Consider the following 24656-nt stretch of genomic DNA (forward strand, 5'->3'; position numbering starts at 1 on the left):
AAAGCTGTGTGTGGACGCTGAAGTGTGCGAATAAAGTACCTAAAGTAGATCATGCAGGGTCGCTGCAAAGCGCAACGCTGTCGGGCCCGAAATGCGTCGGGGGGATGGTGAGCGCGCCTTTTAACACGTCTCGACACAATCTCAATAGCAGGAAGTCTGGTTGACTTTTTTTTACGCGTTGGTATGTTCAAAATCGAGTACCAACTTTTGGGCGTCTTTTTCTGACATTGTTACCTATTGACGGATCTTTTATGTACAGTATCCTGAAATCTGCAGTCACTGGCATCGCCTCATTCTTTACCTTGTCCTGTTATCCCCGCTAGTTCTTCCCCATCTCATTCATTCCCTTTCGTGTTGTGTTAAACCTACGTCTCAGCTAAGGACGACTATCAAGCGCACTTATCGGTACCACCAAGCTTGCATGTCCTCATCGGCTTTCATCTAGACATTCAAAATCTCATCCGGGCCTTCCTTTATCCCTCCCTCTCTGCAAATCCACTATATTTCGCGGCTCAGGCTCACCGTCACCCCTGAGCTTTCAGGCCGCTACTTCTATCCTCTTTGTGAACGATGTCCCTACTCAAAGGCGCCCGTGTATCTTCCAGGGCGGAAGGCAAGCAACGTGCTCGAGACGAGGGCACAGGTGGTGCTAATGGCATGGTGTTAAGCCTAGAGATGGTGATCACTAGCTACGATTCAGTGTGAGTATTTGAATTACGAACTTCGGATTATTCTATTCGCCCCGGAGGTCCTCTTTCAAGGGGTTAAATTTTTTACCTTCTGATTTCGTTTTTCACTATACTCATCGCTTGAATATAGTGCCTATACATTGCCCGTGTTAGTAGGCTCAGCACAGCAAAACCTTTCCCTTCAGGTTGATACAGGATCATCAGACCTTGTGAGTCATGCCTCCTTGGCAACACAGCCTTTCTGATCCCTAAAAATACAGTGGATCGCATCAAAGTCGTGTTCAACTGCCTCGTGCTCATCCACAGATGGTCGCCTATACGATCCAACCTCCTCGACGCCAACTGGCGCTAGTTTTACCATCAGTTACCTCTCTGGATCCGTCAGCGGGCCCATAGTATGGGATACAGTCCAGCTTGGAACATACAGCGTGCAGAATCAAGCGCTGGGTTTGTTTTCTGTAATTCCTTAATTGCATTATGCTTATCCATATTCATAGCCGCTGCTAACATGGTATCTAATGAGCCTCTTAGCTCAGATTTTGACGGCATCCTTGGTCTCGCTCTTCCTCTCAATTCGATCATCGAGCAAACAATTCCCCCGACTACGAACAATAACCCAGATGGCGCGTCGTTCTCCTCAAATCTGTTCTCCATGACCCCCGCCTCCACAGCACCCTCGCGGCCGTTTTTCTCCCTCACTTTTGCCCGTCCTGGTTCGAATGCACTTCCATCACTTCTTGGAATTGGTATGCATCCTTCGTCTGTGGTTCCAGATCCTTCAAAAATCCAGTATTCGACGCTTGTGAGCCAGGGCGTTGGCATATTATTCTGGAAAACCAATGTTCGAGCCATTACGGTCTACGTCAATGGTCAGGCACGTCCTGTAGTACTAACCGGGTCTGTCACTGGTGCTGCCTTTCCCACTGCACTGCTCGACTCGGGAGTGCCATTTATCATCACGACATCGTCTATCGCAAACGGAATATATGGCGCACTCGGCATAAGCCCAGCCTCGGATGGTAATTGTGCGTATTTATTCGCCTTAGCTCGTAATTCCTAAGCTGACTGTCTGTTAGACTATGTCCCTTGTACAACACCACTCAACATGACTATCACTCTCGACAGCCAACCCGAGCTACCCATCCACCCACTCGACCTCACCAGCGAGCCATCTGGGCAGGACAACTCACAGTACTGCATTGGTCTTATACAAGCTGACGACTCACAACTTACCCCCACTTCCGATGTCGGGGACATGGTCCTCGGCGTTCCTTTCATGCGCAACGTCTACACCGTGCTTGCGTACGAACCCTCACCATTTAACATGTCTGTTTATACTGGAATCCGCCCAACACTCGGACTCATGGGACTCACGAATATAACTCAAGCGCTCGATGAGTTCAACAACGTGCGTGTCCTCAATCAGCCGCTTGACGGCGCACAGCCACAACAGGTCGTCGTTTCGAACGATACAAAGATGTCAGTGGGCCTCGAAGTTCTTATTGGTCTAATCGGCTTCTTTGCACTATGCGTCGCACTTTTCGGCCTGAAATGGTTCATGACACGGCGGCAGTGGAAGAGACAAGGGATGGTTGACACGGATGTAGGGAAGAAAGGCGAAGGCGAGTATGGGGCATACCGGCTCACGAGGCGGAATTCGCAGTCAAGCGATGATGCCGCTGTTAGTACTCTCAGGACGCTTGCGTATACTGCGAGGAAAGAGAAAGTGTCCCAGTATACTTTTGACTCAAACGGGACCCGTGTTGAGCTCGATCCCGTCGAAGAGTTTGGAGAATGGAAAGCCAAATACGATCACTCGCCTCCGTCAATATTCGACCTGAGCAATCCTTGGGATCCTCATGCTGGAAATCGAGACACGATTGTAGGCACTGATGCGCCCTTGCCCGATACTCCCACTTCCCTCGAGTTTTCGACCCCAAACCATCGACGAACGTCGGATGAAATTGGTGGCCTACCGGAAAGCACATCTGTTCCCTTACTCACAGACCGGCATCGCCGAAGCAGCGGCTCGCAGAGCAGTGATGATGACTTTGGGGAGTCTGGGGTAGGTATGGCAGGCGTTGGCACCGTTGCACGCGGGAGCCAAATTGTTGATGGTCTACGCCATAACCTACCTCAGAGCGACAGCGCCGACAGGAGTTTATCGTCCTTGGATTTGCGTGATGAAGCCGTCACTCCATGGCGATTTCCGACATCACACGAGCATCCTGATACCGTTGATGTCGACATTCGTTGACGGACCTGGATGTGGACTTTATTGACAGCATTGCTGCTCTCCATCTCAGATCTCATTTCATCTCACGCACATCTCTACCGACGCTCTTTGATATTTGGATATATGTGGTATACTAGTGCATGGTTACTCATCTGGACTTTTTTGTATGGGCTCATTACCTGGACGATCGTGCGTGTTCATATAAGTATAATACAGTCAAGCCCATTGGTGCAGATCTACTTGTACATCATTTGTATGTGGAGCGAATATATTATCAAAATCTTTACTTCTCACTCCGCGACTGGTCCTATACTTGGCTTCCTTGGCGAAAGTTGTCGCTTCAACTCAACTGCGCCTTTGGACACGGCACAGCACGTCCAACTAGTACCTCACATTGAACCGACAACGCCTTGGTCTGTATCCTACCTCGAGCTTCCCAAGACATATGACCTGAGGGGACAAATGACCCTAGCAGTTGAAGGGCCAAGTAGTAGAAATTACCTCGAAATGGGACCCCGAAAAAAAACCAACGACAAGCGAGTAAGTCTCTGCGTGTCAGGTTGATGTCCTTTCTCACGTGATGCGCACGACATCTACTCACCGTGAACCCATACGATGAGTACGGCATTTGGTGCGAATCGATTGGTACTACGATGGGAGCCGCAGGTCCCGCCATAGCGCCCACCATGGATAATCCAAAAGTCTTGTAAACATTCTATGAGATGATAATTCAATTCGCCTGTCACCGTAATGTGAAAGAACGACGTACATGGTCTTGGCGGGATCAGCTGTAGGTCCAACTTCTATCTTATCAACCATGTTCATCATTGCTCTGAAGTTTGAACTCTTGGCTGTGCAAGTATCATGGACAAATCACGTTAGGGCGGATGCGATGACGACGAACAAGATAGCCATCACATGATGAGGGTCGTAGAAGTTACACACCGTGCGTGACAGTGATGATGTCAGTGTGAAGCACAGAAAATTCTACATCTTGCAGTTCTCAAACGTTGGGCATGACGCAAGCGCCTTGCAACTTGAATATCCTGCAAGACACGAGGATTTAGATTGCATTCAGTAATTATCAACGCGACACTGGGACAAACTTTTCTTGCCAACCCTGGCGCCGCGTAAGTCGCCATACAAGAATGAAGCAAGCAAGACTCACTCAATGGATACCTTTGTTTTCAGTCCAAAATGTACTCACTGAGTGATCGAGGTCATCACTGCAGTCTCGGGCCCAGAATGCTGGCTGACCCAGTTTTCAGTTATTTGGATCAGGTGTCTCCTTACAGTCTTGTTCGGCTGCCATATTACGCTTCAGAGGTACGCATGAATCTGTCAGAGTATTGGTACACACTAGAGATCGTAGCGTGGGGAATCTTAAGCCCTGAAAATTGTTCTAGAGGTCGAATGCAGGTATACTGCAGCTCGACTTCTTTGGTGAGTTGCTTGATGGCTTCGTCGGTCAGTTCATTGCGAGGTTTCATCCAGAGTTTGCTTCATGCAATCGATGATCATATCGTATTTAGTAAAAACGATGATGACGGGAACTTTGGTTAAGTGCGAGCTCCAACGTAGCAGAGAGATAGTGATTGATTTACTTACAAAGCGTTTCACTACGTCTCAATGTCAGGACATCCTCCATTCCCGTCTCTAGAAAACGTGCGCCTGCACGGAGTATCTCAAAGAAAAGCCTTCCGTGTATATGGTCAGTCCACCATAACGGAGTGGACTATTTGAGGTTGTCTTCTTCTCTTGGTTCAAAACCTTTGCTATCATGAAGAAAGAAACCTGTCGTTCTGATGTAGTAAGATGGACTGATGGTCGATGTTGACTTCGCCTGGCTAATCGACGTCGTGCGAAGCGATCCATGATCAGTATGAGTAGCTGTGCTCCTTGAAGCATCGTGTTCGGCCCCACTCCAAACGCGTGCCAGTTGATCAGCACGAGTGATGACGATGACTTGTCGACGGCAGTCTATTCACATAGACTTGAAAGCACGTCATCAACACTTCAGTTGCCAGATACCTTTAAATCCTATCAGCAGAATTCGGAATCTTGGGAGTGTCGACCTTAAGGATGGCACTTTATGATCATCCTGGCTCACTGAGGACACTTGTTCGCCGGAAGTGGTAGGCTGGAGCTTCAAGGTTCTACCGGAAGCGACTTGCTAATCCACGACTTAGACTTAGCCGGGGTTCGATGCCAGATATGGATCCTTCCTTCGGCTGTGGTAAAGGTCGACGATACTGATTTTTTAGGATCATTGGAGGTTGTGATTAAGATGATGATGCGATAATTCTGGTTTCACGATACGAAACCGTGACCGTTCTTGTAGTACCACTAGCACCATATCGTACAGCATCGCTTTAAAAGACCTGGCTTTTGCCGGGTTCACATGCTAATAAGGCTACACTAAGCTTCTCCGTGAGTCGCATTTGTCTTTCCTCAGTGCCGGTCGTATGCCCCGTACCGTACTAATAGTACCGTCGAGCATATTGAATGCATTGTACATACTGTACGGCACAGGCCGTACCCGTAAGCCCTTGAAGTTGTACGGCCGTGACCGTATACGGTTAGTACGGTGACCAGCCCTAGGCCCCTAGTACTAGGACGAACAAATTCAACCTGCGCAGTGCGTCCCATCTTCCCAATATTAATCATCAACGTTTCAACAACGATGATCGCGCTTCGACAGTGTCTCGAACTCAAGCTTAGTGGACCACGAGCAAGATTAGACACGGTTGATCATTTTCAGATAAATTCAAACATCCACAGTACTTCGAGCAGTATGAACATTTGTCCAAAGACAACTGCATCGATTGACTCCGAACTAGGTAGTATTGCACCATCAAATAGGATACAAAAACGAAAGCAGAAGCATGACTCACTGTCGCGACGTGCTGCTTGGGCTGCTGCCTCAATTTCCACGTGCACCGGACCATGAGAGGCACTTCTTAATTCCAGCAGGCTAAGGCGCGTAGGTGAGTCGTGGTTGAATCCTGGTTACACAGCAACCTGCGTATACTCACGGAATCAGTTGTACAATCATCCGTGTGATTGCAGCAGTCGCTTTTATGTTCGCAAGGCTTTGATGGGGCGATGCATGCACCCACAAACATAGATGCTGTCAAAGCAATAACAACGGAGAGAATGGATAAACGCATTCTATACGAGGTGATATGGAATCTTCTGAGGGGGTTCTCGAATGATCTCTCTGAGGATGGGGAAACACTGTATGTCAACGATCAGCTTTTATACCCTGCACATCATCATTAGCACAGTTCTGATCGATCTGGCAGAATTGTTATTGCTGTCAGATGGTATAAATTTGGTAGAACCTGTAGGAGCGTATTCGCCGTTGTGTCATAACCTGCTGGCAACTTATATTACTCGAAATCCAGATAGTCTGAATATCTGCTACTCGTCGACGGACAACTATGTCACTCGCATCATAACATCGTCGATACTTCCAATTTGTACTCGGTCGATATCTCATACCATTTTTCTCCTTTGTTGCTCCGCAGTAAGGATATATCATTAGCAGCTTGGTCATGTAATGTTGTGGGCAGAACATCCTACCAGCCGGTTCTGCCAAATCGATTCTGCCCGGCAGATGGCTACTACAACTTCACACGAGACAAGCCAGAATATGTGATATATATCTCGAGAAAAATCGTACATATTTCAAACTATTTGTAGGCTATGCATTTCGATGCTTCAGTGACCAGAAAGTGGATTCTATCAGGAGTGATTACGAATTAGTTCCTGGACTCGTCTTAGGGTACAGGTATGAGGATTTTTTTGTCCGCCTCACGATCGTTACAGGCCCTCTCGCGTTCTGTGGCTCCTATTTTGAGGGGCTGGAGGAGAATTTGAAGAAGGTCATCACACATCGGGGTTCTCGATATCTAGGAGACGTTTTTATTGTTGTACAAAATGCAGAAATAAAATTTGAACTTCAAAAACTATCACACTTGTACATTTAGTAAAAACGACGATGACAGGAACTTTGATAAAGTGCGAGCTCCAACGTCGCAGAGAGATAGTGATCGGTTCACTCACCGTTTCCCAGTGTTCTACTACGTTTCAATGGGAATTCCTCCTTTCCCGTCTCTAGAAAACGTGCGCCTGCATGGTGGTATCTCAAAGCAAAGCCTTCCGTGTATTTTGTCGGTCCACCATAACGGAGTGGACTGTTTTGAGGTTGTCTTCTTCTCCTGGTTCAAAACCTCTGCTATCATGAAGAACAAACCTGTCGTTCTGAAGATAAACTGATAGTCGATGCTGGCCTCGCGTGGCTTATCGACGTCGTGCGAAGCAGTCTATGGTCAGTATGAGTAACTGTGCTCCTTGAAGCGTCGTGTTCAGCCCCACTCCAAACGCGTGCCAGTTGATCAGTACGAGTAATGACTTGTCGACAGCAGTCTATTTACATAAAAGCACGTCATCAACACTCGGAAAAAGCCAGATACATACCTTTCCTATCAGCAGAATTCGGAACCTTGGGAGCGTCAACCTCAAGGACAGCACTCTACACGAGTACACTGAAATAACATTATATTTCAACATCGGGAGGCGATAACAGTAGCTTCTGTAAGCAGTAAGTGACGCAAAATCATACCCTACATCCCAACAATATAGACGCAGCGTTCTTGTAATGTCTGCAGCATGTGCCCTTGTCGCTCAATCATCTTCGTCCGTGACCGATGCCAATGCATTGGGATTTGGTTTGCGAGCAGTTAGCTTGCTCGCGAGATCTTGCGCAAACCCACACATTGTCAGAGTGGGATTCCTGAAAATTCGTGAATTCTAGCAGAGGGAGTACGAGAGCTACAACGTACCACGAGCCAGAAGTTGGGAAAATTGCTCCTCCAGTCACGTACTTTGCGGGTAGAGTCATGAAGGATTTAAATTTTGACTCGTCGGAGGATGCTCACCACATTTGAAATGCCCTTGACCCTGTAATCTCTGTCGACGCAGCATTCATCGCCATCACCGAGTGGCAGCACCGATGCTTCATGCACAATCCCCTCCATTCTAACCGACTCTTTGCCTGGAATCTCTCTCTTCCAAACGCCAGGCTTGTCCCAAGGCTTGGGTTGATGCCACCATTCGACTTCATGTTTCTTGTTACCAGCCATCGCCCTGATGGCGTCAACCGTCGCTTTGTCCATCTGGTCCCAGAGCTCATAGTCCTTCTCGTCAAGCATGACTTGTAGGATACAGTTGGATGTTGGGTCCGCACTCAGGGGCTGGTTCGACAAACGGAAGAAGGAATTGCTGTTGTTCTCGCTGAGTTCACCGAGCGTCGCACACACTTAGTAGAGGGATTAAATACAAACACGTGGCATACGGGACACTAAATGCTCACCGAAAACGACATAATCTTCCGATCCACGAAGTTGCTCTTCGCTGGCTGTGCCGGCGAAATCCTATGTACAACTATGAGTTATGAGGATGGACGAGAGAGAGTGGATGTCATACTGGACAGAATCGAGCAGCATCTTCAGCATCTTGCATTGGATCAGGCGACGCGACGGCGGTGATCTGGACGTGATATTGTAGTTTGGAGGTCGGGTGTTGACCAGCCAAGTACTCCGCTCCAATCTCGATGCTCCCCTTGTTAAGGTCATGAAAAGCGCTCCTCTTTACACGAGCGACGACATGTGTCAAAAAATGGCCCGTCACCGTTTTGCCCGCCGACCTTGCGATATACTTATTGTCCCGGAAGCTGTTGAGCAGGAGCGTCGCGTTCGGAAATGCCCCAGCACAAAGGATGACCTTCGTTTTGTTTGCTATCGGCAGATCCCCACGAGACGTACGGAGAAATTTAACAGACTGCTCATCACCTAAACTGGAAGGAGGAAGCGGGAATCCAACGTCGACACCGAGGTATAGCACAGCAGTCTCTGTTGCAAAAAGAAGTGGAGCGCCGGTCCCAGCCTGCACATGCCTCTGCTGCTCCTTGTACAGGGAAAGAAGCGGGCCAGGCGTAGAGAATTTGGTGAAATGAATCGTTGTCGTCTTCGCAATAGATGCGACTGCCATGGGCGCAGGATACACCTCTTGCGCTGAGAATATGTCTCCCCCAGCGACTGCCGGTTGCAATCGTTGATCGATCTGACGTTGAAGCATTCCGTATGGGGGACCAATGTCTGTGGCCTTGGTGACTCGCAAAAGTTTGCTCGCAAGTTGGAAGAACCCTGGCTTCTGTGCGGTGTCGATAAGAGAGTTGGGCCAGTTGCGCATTAGCGCAGCAGTCGGGCTTGGAGACCAGGCAGACCAGAAGGTCGAACGACCACCAAAGAAAGGGCAAGAGCCGTGTACAAATTTGATATCGCTATCATACGTCTGTTTGGACAAAGTGAAAGGGAATGTTTCACTTGGGCCGCCAAGAGTGTATTTAAAAGGGAGCGGCAAGTTTTGGAAGTGATCAGGGAGCCAAAAATCTGCGGTAAGCAGAGAGTGGTCAGCATGCTAGACATGGCAGCAAAAGACTGCCCACCTCCTCGTTCAAGACAAAGAATCTTCTTTCGTGGGTCCCTTTTCAATGTGTTTTCGATAAACGCGAAGGCTGTCAACTGAATGATAGCAAACGTGATATGATTGTGTGCAACCATTGAAGGAGTAACTCAAACAACGACTTACGCCTGAACCTATGACGACGAAGTCGAGGTCGGGAACTCCCATCTGGAGATCTTGCCATGTTGCGTCTGAGATGAGGAAATCTTTTGCCACAACTTGGCGAGCGCTTGGGGACTTTGAAAAGATCAAAGTTCTGCTGAAAGAATAAGGAAAAATATTATGAGTACCTGGATACCTGGCTCCGGAAAGCCATAGTTATTGAAGGGATGAGTATTATCTTCCTCAAAGCGAGGCTGAAAGGATAGCGGACGCTCGCGCTGGCTGTACTGGTTCTCTCTGGTTGGTGGGGCAGGATTGTTTCTGGGGACGGAGTGAATAGGGATGGTGGTAGAAGACATGACTTTGCTAATAAAATTATACCATCCAGTGCGCCCTTTTATCGCCCATGGGGCTATGTAAGGGCGCAACTCTGTGTCCGTCGTTACTATCCTGTCTTGAACCTGGACCTCGACAGCAAAATGTTCCGAGGCACAGCATACGAAACTATTGTTCCTCGGCGCCCTCGCGCTACTTGGCAAAACGGCATTCAAGGAGTCCCTGTAATGGGGGGATCTAGCCCGATTGGTTACCTGTAATTACAATCAGGACATAGTGTTAGTATGCGTATAGTATCATTATGGTCGGTGTACAAACTATTGGCCCTAGTGTTAGGGTCAGATGGACGCAGTCACTGCGCACACGGAAACTCTATCTTCCCACGGTTGAGTTCAACCCTCATACCGATAACTCATACTATCCCCAAGTTCAGATTTTAATGATGACCTTCCATAGCTATATTCAAGTTTAGGAAGAATCTCTGGTAATTATTGAAGTTAGATCTAATGGTTTCATCCCTGACGAACAAACTCAACCTGCGCAGTGCGTCCCATCTTCGTATGGCCTCCCAACATTAATCATCAACAGCGATGATCGCGTTTCGACAGTGTCTCGAACTAAAGCTTTGTGGACCACCAGCAAGGTCAAACACGGTTGATCATTTTCAGATAAATTCAAACATCCACAGTGTCGAGCAGTACGAACATTTGTCCAAAAACAACTGCATCGATTGGCTCCGAACTAGGTATTGCACCATCAAATAGGATATCAAAATGAAAGCAGAAGCATGACTCACTGTCGCGACATGCTGCTTGGGCTGCTGCCTCAATTTCCACGAGACCGTGTGCGGCAACTCTTTTCTCCACGATGCTAAGGCGCGCAGGTGAGTCATGGTTGAATACTAGTTACACAGCAACCTGCGTATACTCACGAAATCAGTTTTACAATTCATGTTATCGCAGAAGTCGTTTTATTTTTCGCAAGGGTGTCCTTCGGGCGTGCATGCACCCACAAATATAGATGCTGTCAAAGCAATAACAACGGAGAGAATGGATAAACGCATTCTATACGAGGTGACATGGAATCTTCTGAGGATGGGGAATCACTGTATGTTGACGATCAGCTTTTATACCCTGCATACCATTATTAGCACAGTTCTGATCGATTTGGCAGAATTGGTATTGCTGTCAGATGGCATACATTTGGTAGAACCTGCTGGCAACTTATATTATTACTCGAAATCCAGACAGTCCGAATCTCTGCTACTCGTCGATGGATGATCATGCCACTCGCATCATAACGCGAGAGTCGAAGGTACTTCCTGTCGATACTTCCAATTTGTACTCGGTCAATACCATTTTTCTCTTTTGTTGCACCGCAGTTTGGATATATCATTAACAGCTTGGTCATGTAATCTTGTGGGCAGAACATCCGAGTCCTACCAGCTGGTTCTGCCAAACCACTCCTGCCCGGCGGAATGTCGAACATAGCAAATGCACCTCAGACTCGAGACATCTTGCGGTCCTGGATCAATATTGCCTGATGAGATCAAGAGAGCACTCGTCCATCAACTTCATCAAAGGTTCCATAAGATGAAATTTACTTAAGAGTTACATTCAATGCTCCTATTGCGGTCTGCTAGGCCCATCAGTGAAGTACATTTTTCCCACAGAGCTTAAAAATTTGTCTCTGGCCGCGGCAGTTTCCACAAGATCACAGCAAACTAGGAGCCCAGAGTATACATTCGCTCCAGCTGCTCACAGTTCTACATGACCTGCAGGCTTCGTGCTAAACTTGAACTATGTTCATGTTATTCTTTCTTAGGCTGGTGCGCCGCTCTCAGTCCTTAGCAGTCACGGTGTACATGCCGCCATGTGAACTTGGGCTTTGACTGCATATCAGAAAATAAAAACGTCTGTCACGAATTGCGATCGGCGTCTCGTTGGTTCCATCAAGGCAGAGATCCATGAGCCAAACTTCGAGGTCAACGTTAGACGAACACATTCAACCTGCTCAGTGCGTCCCATCTTCGTATAGCCTCCCAATATTAATCACCAACAGTAATGATCGCGCTTCGACAGTGTCTCTGATTCAAGCTTAGTGGACCACGAGCAATATTGGACACGGTTGATCATTTTCAGATAAATTCAAATATCCACGTTGTCGAGCAGTATGAACATATGTCTAAAAACAACCGTCTCGATTGGCTCCAACTGAGTATTGCACCATCAACTAGGATATCAAAATGAAAGCAGAAGCATGACTCACTGTCGCGACATGCGACTTGGGCTACCGGTTCAATTTCCACACTTCTTGCCGTTACCCTAAGGCGCGCAGGTGAGTCACGGTTTAATCTTGGTTACACAGCAACCTGGGTATGCTCACATTATCTGCACAATCCATGTTATTGCAGCAATCTTTTTTTGTTACGCAAGTTTTTCCTTCGTGGTAACATGCACCCACAACCATAGATGCTGTTAAAGCAACAACAACAGTGAGGATGGATAAACGCATTCTTCACGAGGTAATATAGAATTTTCTGAGGGGGTTCTCGAATGATATCTTTGGGGATGGAAAAACTGTAGGTCGACGACTGGCTTTTATATCCTGCATATTATTCTTGGCACAGTCCTGGCAGATTTGTTATTGACTTCAAATGGTTTCAATTCAGTAGAACCTGTAAGGCTTCTTATTGAGTTCGACGGGGAATGATTCGGACCATGAGAGAATGTGAGAGGGAGTCTATTCAACGGAGTTACACAAAGTAAGGACCGACTATTTATCTGAGTGAGGACAAAAGGAGTTCCATAAGCAGTACTTCGAACTGGTACAAAGAGAATTCCATAGCCGGTGTCCGTGGCTAGGCTCTTGTAGAGTGACATTCCTTACAAACCTGCAGGAACGTATTCGCTGTTGCATCATAGTGACATAGCCTGCCAGCAAATCTCTTCTCAGGCTTGCTCGAATCTTAGGACTCTCATCCCCATCCGTAACACATCGCTTCATCATCTGAACCTGCACCGAGCCTCACAGCACAGCGACAGAGTTGAGAAGTTTTATCGAGAGGAATACGAATGGGAGACTACAGACGAATGTTGTCGCAAAATAGGATGTACGTCACGTACACATTCTTGACTTACTATTACTTGCAGGCGTTTCCGTCGTGATACAATTGGTTCCTAGGGTATGTAAAAGCTAGAACACGTCAAATTGCTCTATAATTAGCAGCAAAAGTATGCATATGGCTAATTGAAAATCAGCAATAAAGTTTGGCCAGGATCAATGCATAATCCGTCTAATTTGTAATAGTTAGATGCAATTGTATCTAAATTTACATGAGAGGGTTTTCCTGATGGGCTATGAGCGCTTTAAGATCTCACACATCATCGTTTTTGCCCCTTCGAATTCCGTGGTCACGACTGACGCACCTTTAGGGATGATCAGAGCATGGCCCTTGGAGAGAGGGCCAATATCAAGGAATGAGTATCATGACACCAATCACCCACACTCCTTCCGATCTGAATACAATCCATGGTTCGTCACGAATAAGCCAGAGAAAAATCTCTGGTAAAATCTGGTGCAGCATGACCAATTATTTGTATCGATGAACTCTCAAAGGTATTCCAATACCATCTTCTCCAACAACCCGTGGACGAGGTAAAATTCGCGTTACAATTTCAACTGGAGTATCCAGTCCATCTCGCATCTCAAATGTGAAGCTCTTCACCAAAACCGATAAAACCGTCTGTATCGCAGTGAGCAACGTCTAAACTGGCTGATTCACATCACTCACCTTAAATTACATGATCGCAAAATCTTTTCCAAGACACGTCCTCGGGCCATCGATGAATGTCAGCAGATGCCTATGACCTTGAACTTCCTTCGCCTTCCCACCAATGCCTTCTTCAGTCAGCCAATGCTTGAACCACTTTGAGATTTTTCTGCTGGTCAGAAGTACTGCGACTTAGGGTGCATTTTGTAGAGGGATAACAGTGGAATATGATGGCATTAAATTTGATAAGGATTGCTGAAAAATTGAGTGGAGAATAATGATTGTACAAACGAGCAGGGGTGTACAAAGGACCGTGTGATTGCTGTACCATTAATATCAATCAGCTTTAAGAGGTGTTCGAACACCTAAGTACTTAGTCAAAATCTGAAGTTGTCATTTATATCTACAAAAACCTTCTCGCCGGTTTCCTGATGGCTTGTAGTTACTAGTACCAGTGCACACTGGTGACCATATCACACAGCATCACTTTAAAAGACTACTACTTATGCTGCAGCCTGGCTTTTGCTGGGTTCACATAATACTGAGGCTTTCTCCGTAAGTTACATTTGTTTTCCCTCATGGATCCTTCAAGGATAAGAGAAAAAATCCACTGCTTTAGAGTCCTCATTGCAGGAAGAGCGAATGCAGGAAAGACTACTGTTACAAGAACATCTAGACGCTTGGGCCCCTACCATTTTTCTCCTCATCCTCCTCGTATCAGCCCTTGCATCACACCCTTACCCCGACCTCACTCTCGTTATCCTGGTCATCCTCGCATTCCCTTTCGCCCTCTACCTGTTGTTGCAGCAAAGCCAGTACATCTGGCCGGATCCTTTTGCTGACGAAGCATACCCATGCTCCATTTCACCAACTGACTGATCCTGTGGATAGTCCTCTTACCGTCCGGACGGTAACCTATGATACGATGCACGACACATCCCCTTCACCCATTTCCCTTTCTTGATCTATGACTCAATGCGCAGTCACACATGTGCACTTATACTTAGTTCCGCAGCTGCATGATCGTGCCCCTGCGCGTTTCACTTCTTATTCCAATCTGTGACTCATTTTCTTATCTGCATGTTCAGGTTCACTCGTGTCTCACCTCGAACGTGCTTCCCTTTTATGGTCTTACCCTTTACCGCTTACTCTTCTTGGTAGTACGAGTTATCACCCACTAATACGCTTCCTGTCCTCTATATAAACTCGCTACCATGTACCATATTCCTTAACTTGAATCTACTTGGTTCTTGACCTCCTACTCTCACCAGAGTAATCCTTTCTGCCTAGCCAGCAGTCTATATTCTATCTTCTTATTCGCTCTTCGCGGATAAGTCTTTAGTCTCGATCTTTACTCATCGACTTCGTCAATGAGCAAAGCCCCCCTGTTAACTAGTCGGACTTCTGTCCTTCTAAATTAACGACGATCTTACGATTAACCTTCGGGTGTCGTAAGCCTTGGCAGATACCACTTATTGTCTAGCATCTGCTTGACATAAGCTACCTGATTTGGACATAGGCATCAAATCTTACTTGCTGAAGCCTTGCCAAGTAAGACCCCTAACCTTGGGCTAGCCCAAGGACATCCTCGACCGTTGATGACACACGCTCTGTTTGAGCGTCGCCAACAGATACCATCCAAGTCATAACAACTACCATCTTCTGGAGGGTCTGCAACACACGGGACAACCCAGAAATATACAACAGTGCTGGGCAAAAGGTGGGCATCACAACGCTTGTAGGAGGGTGATAGTGACTCATCAATATCAGATTGATCTTGCAGTTTTAATGATAACTAGAGAGGTAAGGTGTGCTCTTATTTGATGAAAATGAACTGACATTCTCTCAGCGTGGAGAGCACGATATCAACAATGAAATGGTTTTTCGAAGCAACCCGGGATTTATCTTTCACAACTCTTGCGGTTTTGAGGCGGGCAGTGAATCAGAATTCAACAAGGTCATGGAATTTATTGCAGACCGTTCTAAGCAAACCAGAATGAGAAATCAACTCCATGCAATCTGGTAGTTGCAACTCATCACTCACGGCATGCGCTAGCTTACAGTTTCAACATAGGTACTGCATCCCAATGGATGAGGCAAGCAGGTCATTCACCGCAGGCGAAGTCAAATTTTTCTCTCAGTGCGATACTGGAAGCAGTAAGATTTCGCATCCGACCCTTGATTTTGACTGATACGCAGAATCATAATTCTCAGTTCCGGTGATCGTATTGTTCACAAAGTTTGATTACCTCTACAACGTTGCATACACACAACTGAAAAGTATGGGAACATCTTGGAAAGACGCTAAAGCACTGGCCCCAAAACATGCTGAAGAGTCATTTGCTAATGGGCCACAATTGAATTTTCTCAAGGATGTCCCAAGGCCTCCAAAAGCTTATGTATGCCTTCCTAGTAAGCAGTTTGATGGTTGATTTCTGAACATGATGACTGTTGATCCATTAGGCATGGATAATGAGGGTGCAGATTGTGGGCCGCTGATTGAACACACAGCTGCAGCTCTGGATAATGAAGTACTGAAGCAATTATTTGTCTCCACCCAGCAAACCATCTTGGAGCTCTGCATGAGATATGCAATTGAGAAGTAAATACTCATTGTCTCGTTTACCTGCTGCAAGTGTTCGTGGCTGATACCGTCTAGAACACTCTTGGAACATCTTGATCCTGCAGAGACAACAACATCCGGAGGTCAAAAGGCAATCATAGCAAAAATGGGCGCCTGGTTTCCACATATTTCTGTAAGATTATCGCAAAGTTTGGAGGTTGTTCTCATTAATGTTGGACATTTACTTGCAAGCAGTATGTCTGTTAATCCTCATTGGAGCTCAAGCTATGCTGATCGATGTCGTTGCTAACTGTTCACAGAGTGTAAGTCTGTTGATCCTCCTTTGAGCTTGAGCTATGTTGAGCATGTCGTCCCCCTGTTCGCAGTATGTGAGTCGAGCCATGCTGATTGATGTTGTTGCCCATCATTCGCAAGCTGTGAGTGTGTTGATCATCCAAGCTTGAACCATGCTGATTGAGGTCGTCACCCACCGTTTGCAGGATGTGAGTGTCTCGGTCCTCATTCAAGCTCAAGCCATACTGATTGATGCTGTTACCCACTGTTTGCAGCTTGTGAGTGTGTTGATCCTCTGTATGAGCCTTCCTGAATCAAGTCATCGTCCTTTGATCGATTGATAGAACATGAGCACATTGATTCTTTGTCAAATTCAAGCATTCTTTACACTATCTGCAGGAGGTTAGTACATTGATCTTCTACTGACCTTGAGCTCTTAACCGAAGGCATCATCGATCCATTGACAGCTTGTGAGTGTGATCGACCTTCTGCATGGTCTTACCGATGCAATTGCTCATTTATTGTCAGGATGTGGGTGTATCGATTCTACGTCGCCCTCACGGCATACTGACCAAACACATTACTGCTCCATTAACAGATTGTGAGTTGGTCGATCCACCATTTAAATTAAGAATTGAGCCATACTGACTGAAGACATCGTCTATCCATTCACAGGGCATAAGCACATCGACCTGTAGTCAAATTGGAGTATCACTGACCAATGAGGTTGTTGATACCCATTGACAGACTGTGAGTATGTTCATCTGCTATGGAGCTCGAGCTTTACTCACCAACGACATCACTGATCTGTTGACAGCGAGTACGTCTCCATCCCCATCCTCATTTGAGCTCTAGCTTTGCTCACCGATGTCATCACCCATTTACTGACAGGAAGTCAGTGTACTGATCCTCTGTCAAGTTTGAGATTTGCTTACTACTGAAATTGCGCATTCTTCATTAGAGAGTGAGTCTAGAGCCTTGCTCGTGAACGACATCGCTGATCCATCAATAGGATGAGCTTCATGATGATCACTGTGTTGAGATACAGTCTAGGTTACTTTCTGTGGTATGTTCAATTGGTCACAGATTGTAACACATTTATCATGTTGCAAATCTGCCAGCCCTCTCATTCATTGCCCTTGGAGAACATCATTCAGCTCATTTCTGGTAAATTTTGAGGCAACATTGCAATGATCCTGCTTATTGTTAATCATTTAGCCGTTGTTGTTATCTTCGAACACTCTTTCTACATTTTTGACAAGTGGCATTATATTTGGGACCAGCAAAAACATGTTCCCTCTTTTTATGTCGCTCTGGAGCAGTACATGGCATCTCTGCATGCAGCTGCTGTTAGGAAAGGTGTGAGCGCTGCCGTTCAGGCTTATGAAGAAGCTGTGGCTACTGCTGCAAAAAGGAGAGAATCTTCATACTGTCGTGCAAAGGTGGAGTTGATCAAAACTGTTCTTGAAGTTGCATTAAATAATCGACTGTGTGTGTTTCTTCACCATCATGTTGTGGCATCAATTCAGCTGATCTGCTTGTTTTCAGCAAGACCTGATAATGCAACATAACATAGATGGTATTCCGGAGTGGAGCTGACATGTCTTAGCAGTAAATGTGTTCTTGAATGGTCTAGTGGGGTAGTATCAGCAGGTGAAATGGTTGCATGATCACACAGGATAGCACTTGCCCCAGTATAGTGTATGTATGTTTGGAGCATGTCAGTTACCATCCCAGTGCTCTGCGCATGTGTGATAGGCTGATCAAAATGTTGTCCCAGGACAAATATGACTTGCAATGTGCATCAGCCTTAGCTTGATCCCATTGTCTGTAAGCACCTTTTTCTTCGATAGGGCTCATCAGAAATGTCTTCTCCCAACAAAGGCGATGGAAAGTGTCACTGCCAGACTTCCAGGTGCACTTATAGAATACACTATATTATACAATACATAGCCATAATTGCCGATCGGTCATAATTCAGTTACATAGTACAAGCGAACACCATCTGCAACCGTGTCAGTACTCAAACACCGCTCATGTGTAAAACACCCACAAAAGAAACAATTGAGTGCAATGAGTTCTCAGTTTACCATTTCCCGTCTGACAACAAATCCACAGGGGGAAGCACTTCTCGAAGTTTGAACACTTCTTCTGCATCGATGCTATAATATTGCATCATCTCAATGATTTTATCCAAGGAATCAGGATCCATGCATTCCAGGATTGTCAGTTGCCTATCATATTCCTGAATCTGAGTAAGAACTTCTCCGCTGATCGGGGAGAGGTGGTAGGAATTGACCACGAGCTTGATGGCCTTACAAGTGAGCTCCTGGCTTTCTGACACGAGATAAAGTGTCTGCAACACAAACATTAAGTGGGCAATGTAGGACATGAAGCGGTGAAGCATTATGTAGTTGGGAAAGAAGGATCAATGTCCTGGTTTACTGATCATATTCATTATCAGTGCCCTGAACTCTTGGCTGAGCAAGTACTGTGGACAAATCACATTAGGGGGAATGCGATGATGACAGATAAGACTGTTACATGATGAGGGTCATTTAGCTTCCACGCATTGATGATGTCATTGTGAAGTTCATCGGTCTTGAATGATGATATAAACACCTTCCATCCTGTGAGAGCATTCCATCCTGCAAGTTATGAAGATTTAGATTGTATTTGGTGACTATCAATGCAAAACTTGGACAGACTTTTCTTGCCAACCCTGACACAGCGTAAATTATGGGATAATAATGAAGCAAACAAGACTCACTCAATTGATGCCTTTATTCTGAGTTCAAGATCCATTCGCTGAATGATGGAGGTCATCACCGTGGCCATGCCAAGCTGATGGACACGGTTTCAGTTAATTTGATAAGGTTGTTGAGTGTCTCCCTATAGTCTATATTGGCTGCGATAGTACACTTCAGAGGCATGTATGAATCTGTCAGAGTGTTGGTATGCACTAGAAACAGTAGCATTGGTGGTGTCAGACTCCACAAATTTCTCTAGAGGTCCGATACAGGAATTCTGCAGCTCAACTTCTGCTATGCGCGTGACGTGTTCCTTGATGTCTTCAGTTGGTCGATTCATCGAGAAAGGTTTCATCTAAATTTCGCACCATACGATCAATGAGCATATTGTATTTAGTGAAAACAATGATAATGGGAACTTTCACAAAGTGTGAGCTCAAACATAACAGAGAGATGGCTATCAGGTTCATTTACTGTTTCCCAATGTTCCATTACATTTCCATTCCAAAAATTCCTCTATTCCTGTCTCTAGCAGACGTCTGCCTGTAGGGGGTATCTCAATGCAAAGCCTTCCATGTATTCAGTCAGTGCACCATAACGGAATGATGGAGATAGAATTCCCACCAAATAACATGCAACTGCTTTTCCAAAGCAGACATGTTCCTCCGACAATTAATGAAATCTCGGACTGTTTTGAGGTTGACTTCTTCCCCTGGTTCAAAACCTTTGCTGTTGTGGATAACCAACCTATTGTTCTGAGGTGATATGAACTCATGATTGATGTCGGCCTCCCCTGTGTTAACGTGCGAAGTGATCTATCAACAGTGTGAGTAGTTAGGCTCGTTGAAATGTTGCATTCAGCCCACCACTGTTTCTACTCCAAATACATGATTGATTAGTGATGACTTGCCTGACACCAGACTATTAAAAGCATGTCATCAACACTGGTCCGAGATTGGCGGAAGCCAGAATCGGATACCTTTCCTACCACCAGAATTCGGGACCTTGGAATTGTCAATGTCAAGAATGGCACTTTATGATCATCCTGACTCACCAAGGAGTCTGTCGAGATATTTTGGCAGTGGTGTCAAGGCCTTCACCAGAGGAGACAGACTGTTCAGCCTACTCATCTATGACTTAGACAGAGGTTCAATGCCAGATGTGGAATCCTTACTTCAGTTGTTGTATTCCTGGAAAGGTTGATAATTATCTTGATTTTTTCATGGAACTTGATGTATTATATGCATGTGAGGTTGGGTAAAAATGTGATTATTTTTGTTTCACCTTTTTTGCTTGCATTATATATGTGGACTATGTCATCTGGGTCAAAATGAATGTGTTTGGTCTTGGACTGCCAAAAATCTGCCTTGTCAAAGTACTTTATACGTAAGGAAAATGTATCCCCATGAGAAAGCACCCTAGGGCAAAAAAAGCAGAGTAGCAACTCAGGTGAGAACATGTGTTGGGGGTCGAGCACTTACATAGGTGGATCAAATGTCTGTCGCAGACCTTTTCTTGATTTGTATTTATCTTTTGGCATACCAGTATGAAATTTGCCAATCCATACTTCAGTGGACACTATGTCTGTCTTGAACTTCCTGAAATCAATGGTTATAACTAAATGACATTTAGCAGGTTTGATGATATGATAAAAATTGAATACCAGAGATGTGGAAAGGGTAGAAAACCATTGAGGTGTGATCAATGGCTATACTAATTCTCGAGCTGTTTTATGTAATGTGGCCATTGCCAAGTCGTCATCAATTATAAAATTAGATGTGCATCTAAACTTTAAAGGCATCTTGTTTTCATGAACATCAGAACAATCAACAGATAAGACCAGCCCAATCTCAGATTAGTACTAACACCCACCCCCAGCAAAATACAAATAGTGAACAGGCCCATGCATACCATACACCCATCCAATGATATGTTTACTCGGTGTCTTCTTCCTAGTCATCCAAGCCGCTGTAAAGAGTAAATCTCCGCTGGACTCAGCAGAAATTGTACTACCTAGTCAACAATGTTTAGGTAGATCTTAGCACAACCTATGCTGCTTTACTTGCAGAGCAAGTGTGTTCGATCCTAAAGGGATTGCTAATTGGTATTAGTTAGTAAAAATGTGTCAGTAATGCAAAGAACTGAATGTCTGATGGTGCGAAACAATGTCTGAAGGTACTTATCCAATGTCTGAAGCCAAAGTGCGATGTCCGAGATTTCGGACTTTCGGATTTCACGATAATAGGTTGGAAACTTTATAACGAGTGTCGGATTGCGAGTGGTATGCACGAGTATAACGAGTGATGGAGTATGACAGTGAACGAATGGTAATATTTCGCAATGCGACTAAGAACTATGAGAATATTCTGGGTGATCCACAGAGTTGGGAAATGGCTCCTAACTACTGGATGATGATTGCTACAGGTCACTACAGAGTATTTGAGTAAGTACGTAGAAAGTTGGAGTACTACAGGCGAAGATAGTAGCAATATATTTCAGGTCCTATGTCCTATGTAATAAGACACGAGGTGCTGCAGACATGTAATAACGCGGTCTGAATGTCAGAAAACGTGCATGGGAATAACTACACACCTAGTGAGGCTAGTTCAGATGGACAGGACATGGGATGGACAAGTGTGCATGAAGTGCGATTGGCTGATGTGATGTCCGAAGGTCCGATGCGCCAGATCTGATATGGAGTGGCTCGGACATGTGCGCATATGTTTCGGGTGTTGATGTGAGTATGAAAATACGTGGTTTCGAGCCCAACACCACGACCATCGCTACACCGCACTGCCTACTACTGCTAACAACAGTGTTGAAGCCCCATCATTCATGACCAGAACCCTATGGACCATCATCTCCAGCTCCGTTCTCACTCTTTTTGCATGCATTTACAGTGCCATCCACCCCAATATCCCAAGTCCTAGACACAGCGGCTACTCTCATATCCTATGGCGACAACTCGGCATAATGATAATGGCACTAATTGCTCCTAATTTGATTGTCACATGGGCTATGCGCCAATGGTTTAGTGCTCGTCAAGTTACAAGGCAGTTTGAGAAATCAGAGTATCCTAATGTCAAGGAGCCTGAAGGTGAGTCATGCCAGTGTGCTTGGAAATTCTACATCTCAATGATACATGTCCTCAGAAAAGAAGTCCAGTGAAACACGGACTGGAAATCACTTCTTTCGCTTTGTTCTCTTGCCTTTCATTCACCTCCTTCACCTGCTTGCTAAGGGTGTATCATCTTTGCTGGTGTCTCTTTGGCATATTCTTTGTGCTTCTGTGAGGTGGGTCACAAGGTGGATCAAGCCAGGACAATCTGAGTCTGAATTGGAAAGTAAGCCTGATCGTGTTCACCTAAACATTGGCTCATGTACATCCTTAGATTTAGACTATACATGGACTCAGACGCACAGCTTCTTTGTGTTGATGGGCAGTTTCATGCTTTATGTGGACAAGGAACCCTGCCGTACACTACAGCCAGATCACATTCTAATATTAATACGTAAGGGGTGCATCGACGTCCCTACCCTAACAGCAAACCAGATCTACGACAGGAGCAAAGGCAATGTGATATCAAAAGGATTGATCATCCTTCAAGTGGCCTGGTTCATAATGCAGCTCATCACCCAAGCCATCTATCACCTAGAAACCACCCAGCTTGAAGTGGGGACACTCGCTTTTGCAGTGCTCAACTTCCTAACTTATGCTGTATGGTGGGACAAGCCTCTCAATGTGCAATATCCATATCCAGTGTACTGGAAGTCATCTGACTCGACGCTAATTGAGGTGAAGTCCACTATGACATAAGAGGATCATATTGGGTATGTATGTGCATCAACAATTCTATCACTGCTGATTATGTCTGCCTTAGTGTCAGCGAAGAAGATGAAATCGCTCAGTTTGGGAGACTGACTCCAGTCTTGCGCCCAGTTCTAGAACTGATAGGCTTTCATGGCATGCCTACATCTCGAGAGCTTCAAGTTCCAACATTTGATGGCAGCATGAAACTCGAAGATCTGGACAAGATGGCTCTTCTGCTTGCTGGGTTGCTTATGGCAACCATATTTGGCAGAATCCATGGTATGGCTTGGTTTTTTGCCTTCTCAACATACCAGGAACAAATGCTATGGCGCATGAGTGCTGTCGCTATCACTGGCATACCCTGGCTTAGTTTACTCACTTCACTGCTCCTTGGAGCTCTGAACACACCACATGCGCTGTTGGTTTCGCATCAGTAAAGTCCAATTTTCTCACAGAGGTCACAAACTTCAGGTCTTGTGACAGTAAATCACAGAGCCCCACAGTTTGCACAGGTTCACAGTACACAGTGATACAGCGACTCCAGTCCAAATCCACTCACAGACTCGGATTTCAATGTATGATACTATGGCCTTGCAAAAACTCACAAGTCTCACACACTACTAGTACCAAGCACAGTGTATCAATAGCTATAGTATTAGTATACTTGTACCAGCACAAAAGTAGCAATACAATTTCTCAACTTAAGTTTGAGTTCCGGGCTTGGCAATATACACTTGGTTTGAGCATACAACACATAACATTCATAGTAGTAACGAAGACTAGACAGCATAAAACAACTATTAAACACTACAAAAAATAAATAAATCAAGCTGAATCATGGGGGTCTGGTCATGCAAGATATCCAATGTCGTTCCTACAAAGAGTTAGAAACAGATATGAGCACAGAGAGTGCATCACACCCACCACACAAACATGATCCACCTTGTCCTTGAGCGAGACGACTAGGAGGGACAGACCAACCATGCATATTGCAAATAACCCTCATACATCCCAGGCCAAGGTCTGTGTCGTCTAGTCTCTTCTCAGCGGCTTCCACTCGGAATTTCAGCAGGCTTGCAAACACCTCATTTTCCTGCATTACACAGTCTGCGAGTACCGTCTGAGCCGTGTAAACATTGCACTTGGCTCTCACGAGATTCATCATGATCATCGCCTCAGATTCAGTGGGTTCCTGGTCAGACTATGTTGAAATGTAAGTTGTACGATAATGATGGATGACATGAATAACTCACCATTGCATTCACAGCTTCAAGAACTTCATATAGGTTGCATATGCCACTACTATCATGGTTGTCATTATAATGTCGATCATGAGAGTGAGGGCTAGTGTGGGTAGAAGAAGCACTTGCTGATAGTGATTGCAAAGTACTAAGATCAAATTTGAGTGGCGAGGATAACATGATGCGGAAAGACTGACTCATGGAAATTGCTGAACTACAGTGTGTATCCTCTTTCTCCGCAATCATCATTCTCCATGAGCATGCCGTCAACTCATTGCCCTTCATGCGGGAAGGAATTCAGGGATCATACTTCCATTGCTCGACATATGAGCCA

At 45.5% G+C, this 24656-nt stretch overlaps 5 protein-coding genes across 5 annotated transcripts; 3 read left to right on the plus strand and 2 right to left on the minus strand.

Moving 5' to 3' along the window:
• The first annotated feature begins 453 nt into the window (after positions 1-453).
• Positions 454-3106, plus strand: EDB93DRAFT_700788 (aspartic peptidase domain-containing protein). The gene is made up of 6 exons (XM_041457145.1): positions 454-613; positions 669-701; positions 820-898; positions 950-1136; positions 1187-1714; positions 1766-3106. Exons 2-6 carry the CDS (start codon positions 676-678, stop codon positions 2944-2946), a joined length of 2001 nt encoding a protein of 666 aa, XP_041305045.1. The 5' UTR covers positions 454-613; positions 669-675; the 3' UTR covers positions 2947-3106.
• Positions 3107-7393: 4287 nt separating this feature from the next.
• On the minus strand, positions 7394-10053 carry EDB93DRAFT_701086 (uncharacterized protein). The gene is made up of 8 exons (XM_041457146.1): positions 9744-10053; positions 9580-9690; positions 9437-9512; positions 8416-9380; positions 8303-8363; positions 7869-8248; positions 7773-7813; positions 7394-7723 (listed from the first exon to the last, which is right to left on the minus strand). The coding sequence occupies exons 1-8, from the start codon at positions 9912-9914 to the stop codon at positions 7615-7617; spliced, it is 1914 nt and encodes a 637-aa protein (XP_041305046.1). The 5' UTR covers positions 9915-10053; the 3' UTR covers positions 7394-7614.
• A 5697-nt stretch (positions 10054-15750) lies between these two features.
• EDB93DRAFT_1298639 (uncharacterized protein) lies at positions 15751-18091 on the plus strand (the record flags this gene model as incomplete). The annotated part of the gene is made up of 9 exons (XM_041454646.1): positions 15751-15820; positions 15878-16075; positions 16127-16265; positions 16323-16480; positions 16547-16611; positions 17533-17586; positions 17642-17687; positions 17739-18011; positions 18069-18091. 9 exons carry the CDS (start codon positions 15751-15753, stop codon positions 18089-18091), a joined length of 1026 nt encoding a protein of 341 aa, XP_041305047.1.
• Positions 18092-18606: 515 nt separating this feature from the next.
• EDB93DRAFT_1106118 (uncharacterized protein) lies at positions 18607-20961 on the minus strand (the record flags this gene model as incomplete). The annotated part of the gene is made up of 12 exons (XM_041447576.1): positions 18607-18876; positions 19065-19168; positions 19229-19242; positions 19291-19364; positions 19443-19591; positions 19745-19839; positions 19895-20085; positions 20137-20191; positions 20325-20364; positions 20555-20688; positions 20752-20887; positions 20934-20961. 12 exons carry the CDS (start codon positions 20959-20961, stop codon positions 18607-18609), a joined length of 1290 nt encoding a protein of 429 aa, XP_041305048.1.
• A 1144-nt stretch (positions 20962-22105) lies between these two features.
• On the plus strand, positions 22106-23087 carry EDB93DRAFT_1090144 (uncharacterized protein; the record flags this gene model as incomplete). Its single annotated transcript, XM_041446256.1, has 3 exons — positions 22106-22326; positions 22373-22380; positions 22669-23087. The coding sequence occupies 3 exons, from the start codon at positions 22106-22108 to the stop codon at positions 23085-23087; spliced, it is 648 nt and encodes a 215-aa protein (XP_041305049.1).
• Between the last annotated feature and the right edge of the window lie 1569 nt (positions 23088-24656).

This window comes from Suillus bovinus (genome assembly GCF_016758785.1).
Source record: "Suillus bovinus strain UH-Sbo-P2 chromosome Unknown EDB93scaffold_53, whole genome shotgun sequence".
In the NCBI taxonomy this organism is placed as follows: Eukaryota; Fungi; Basidiomycota; class Agaricomycetes; order Boletales; family Suillaceae; genus Suillus; species Suillus bovinus.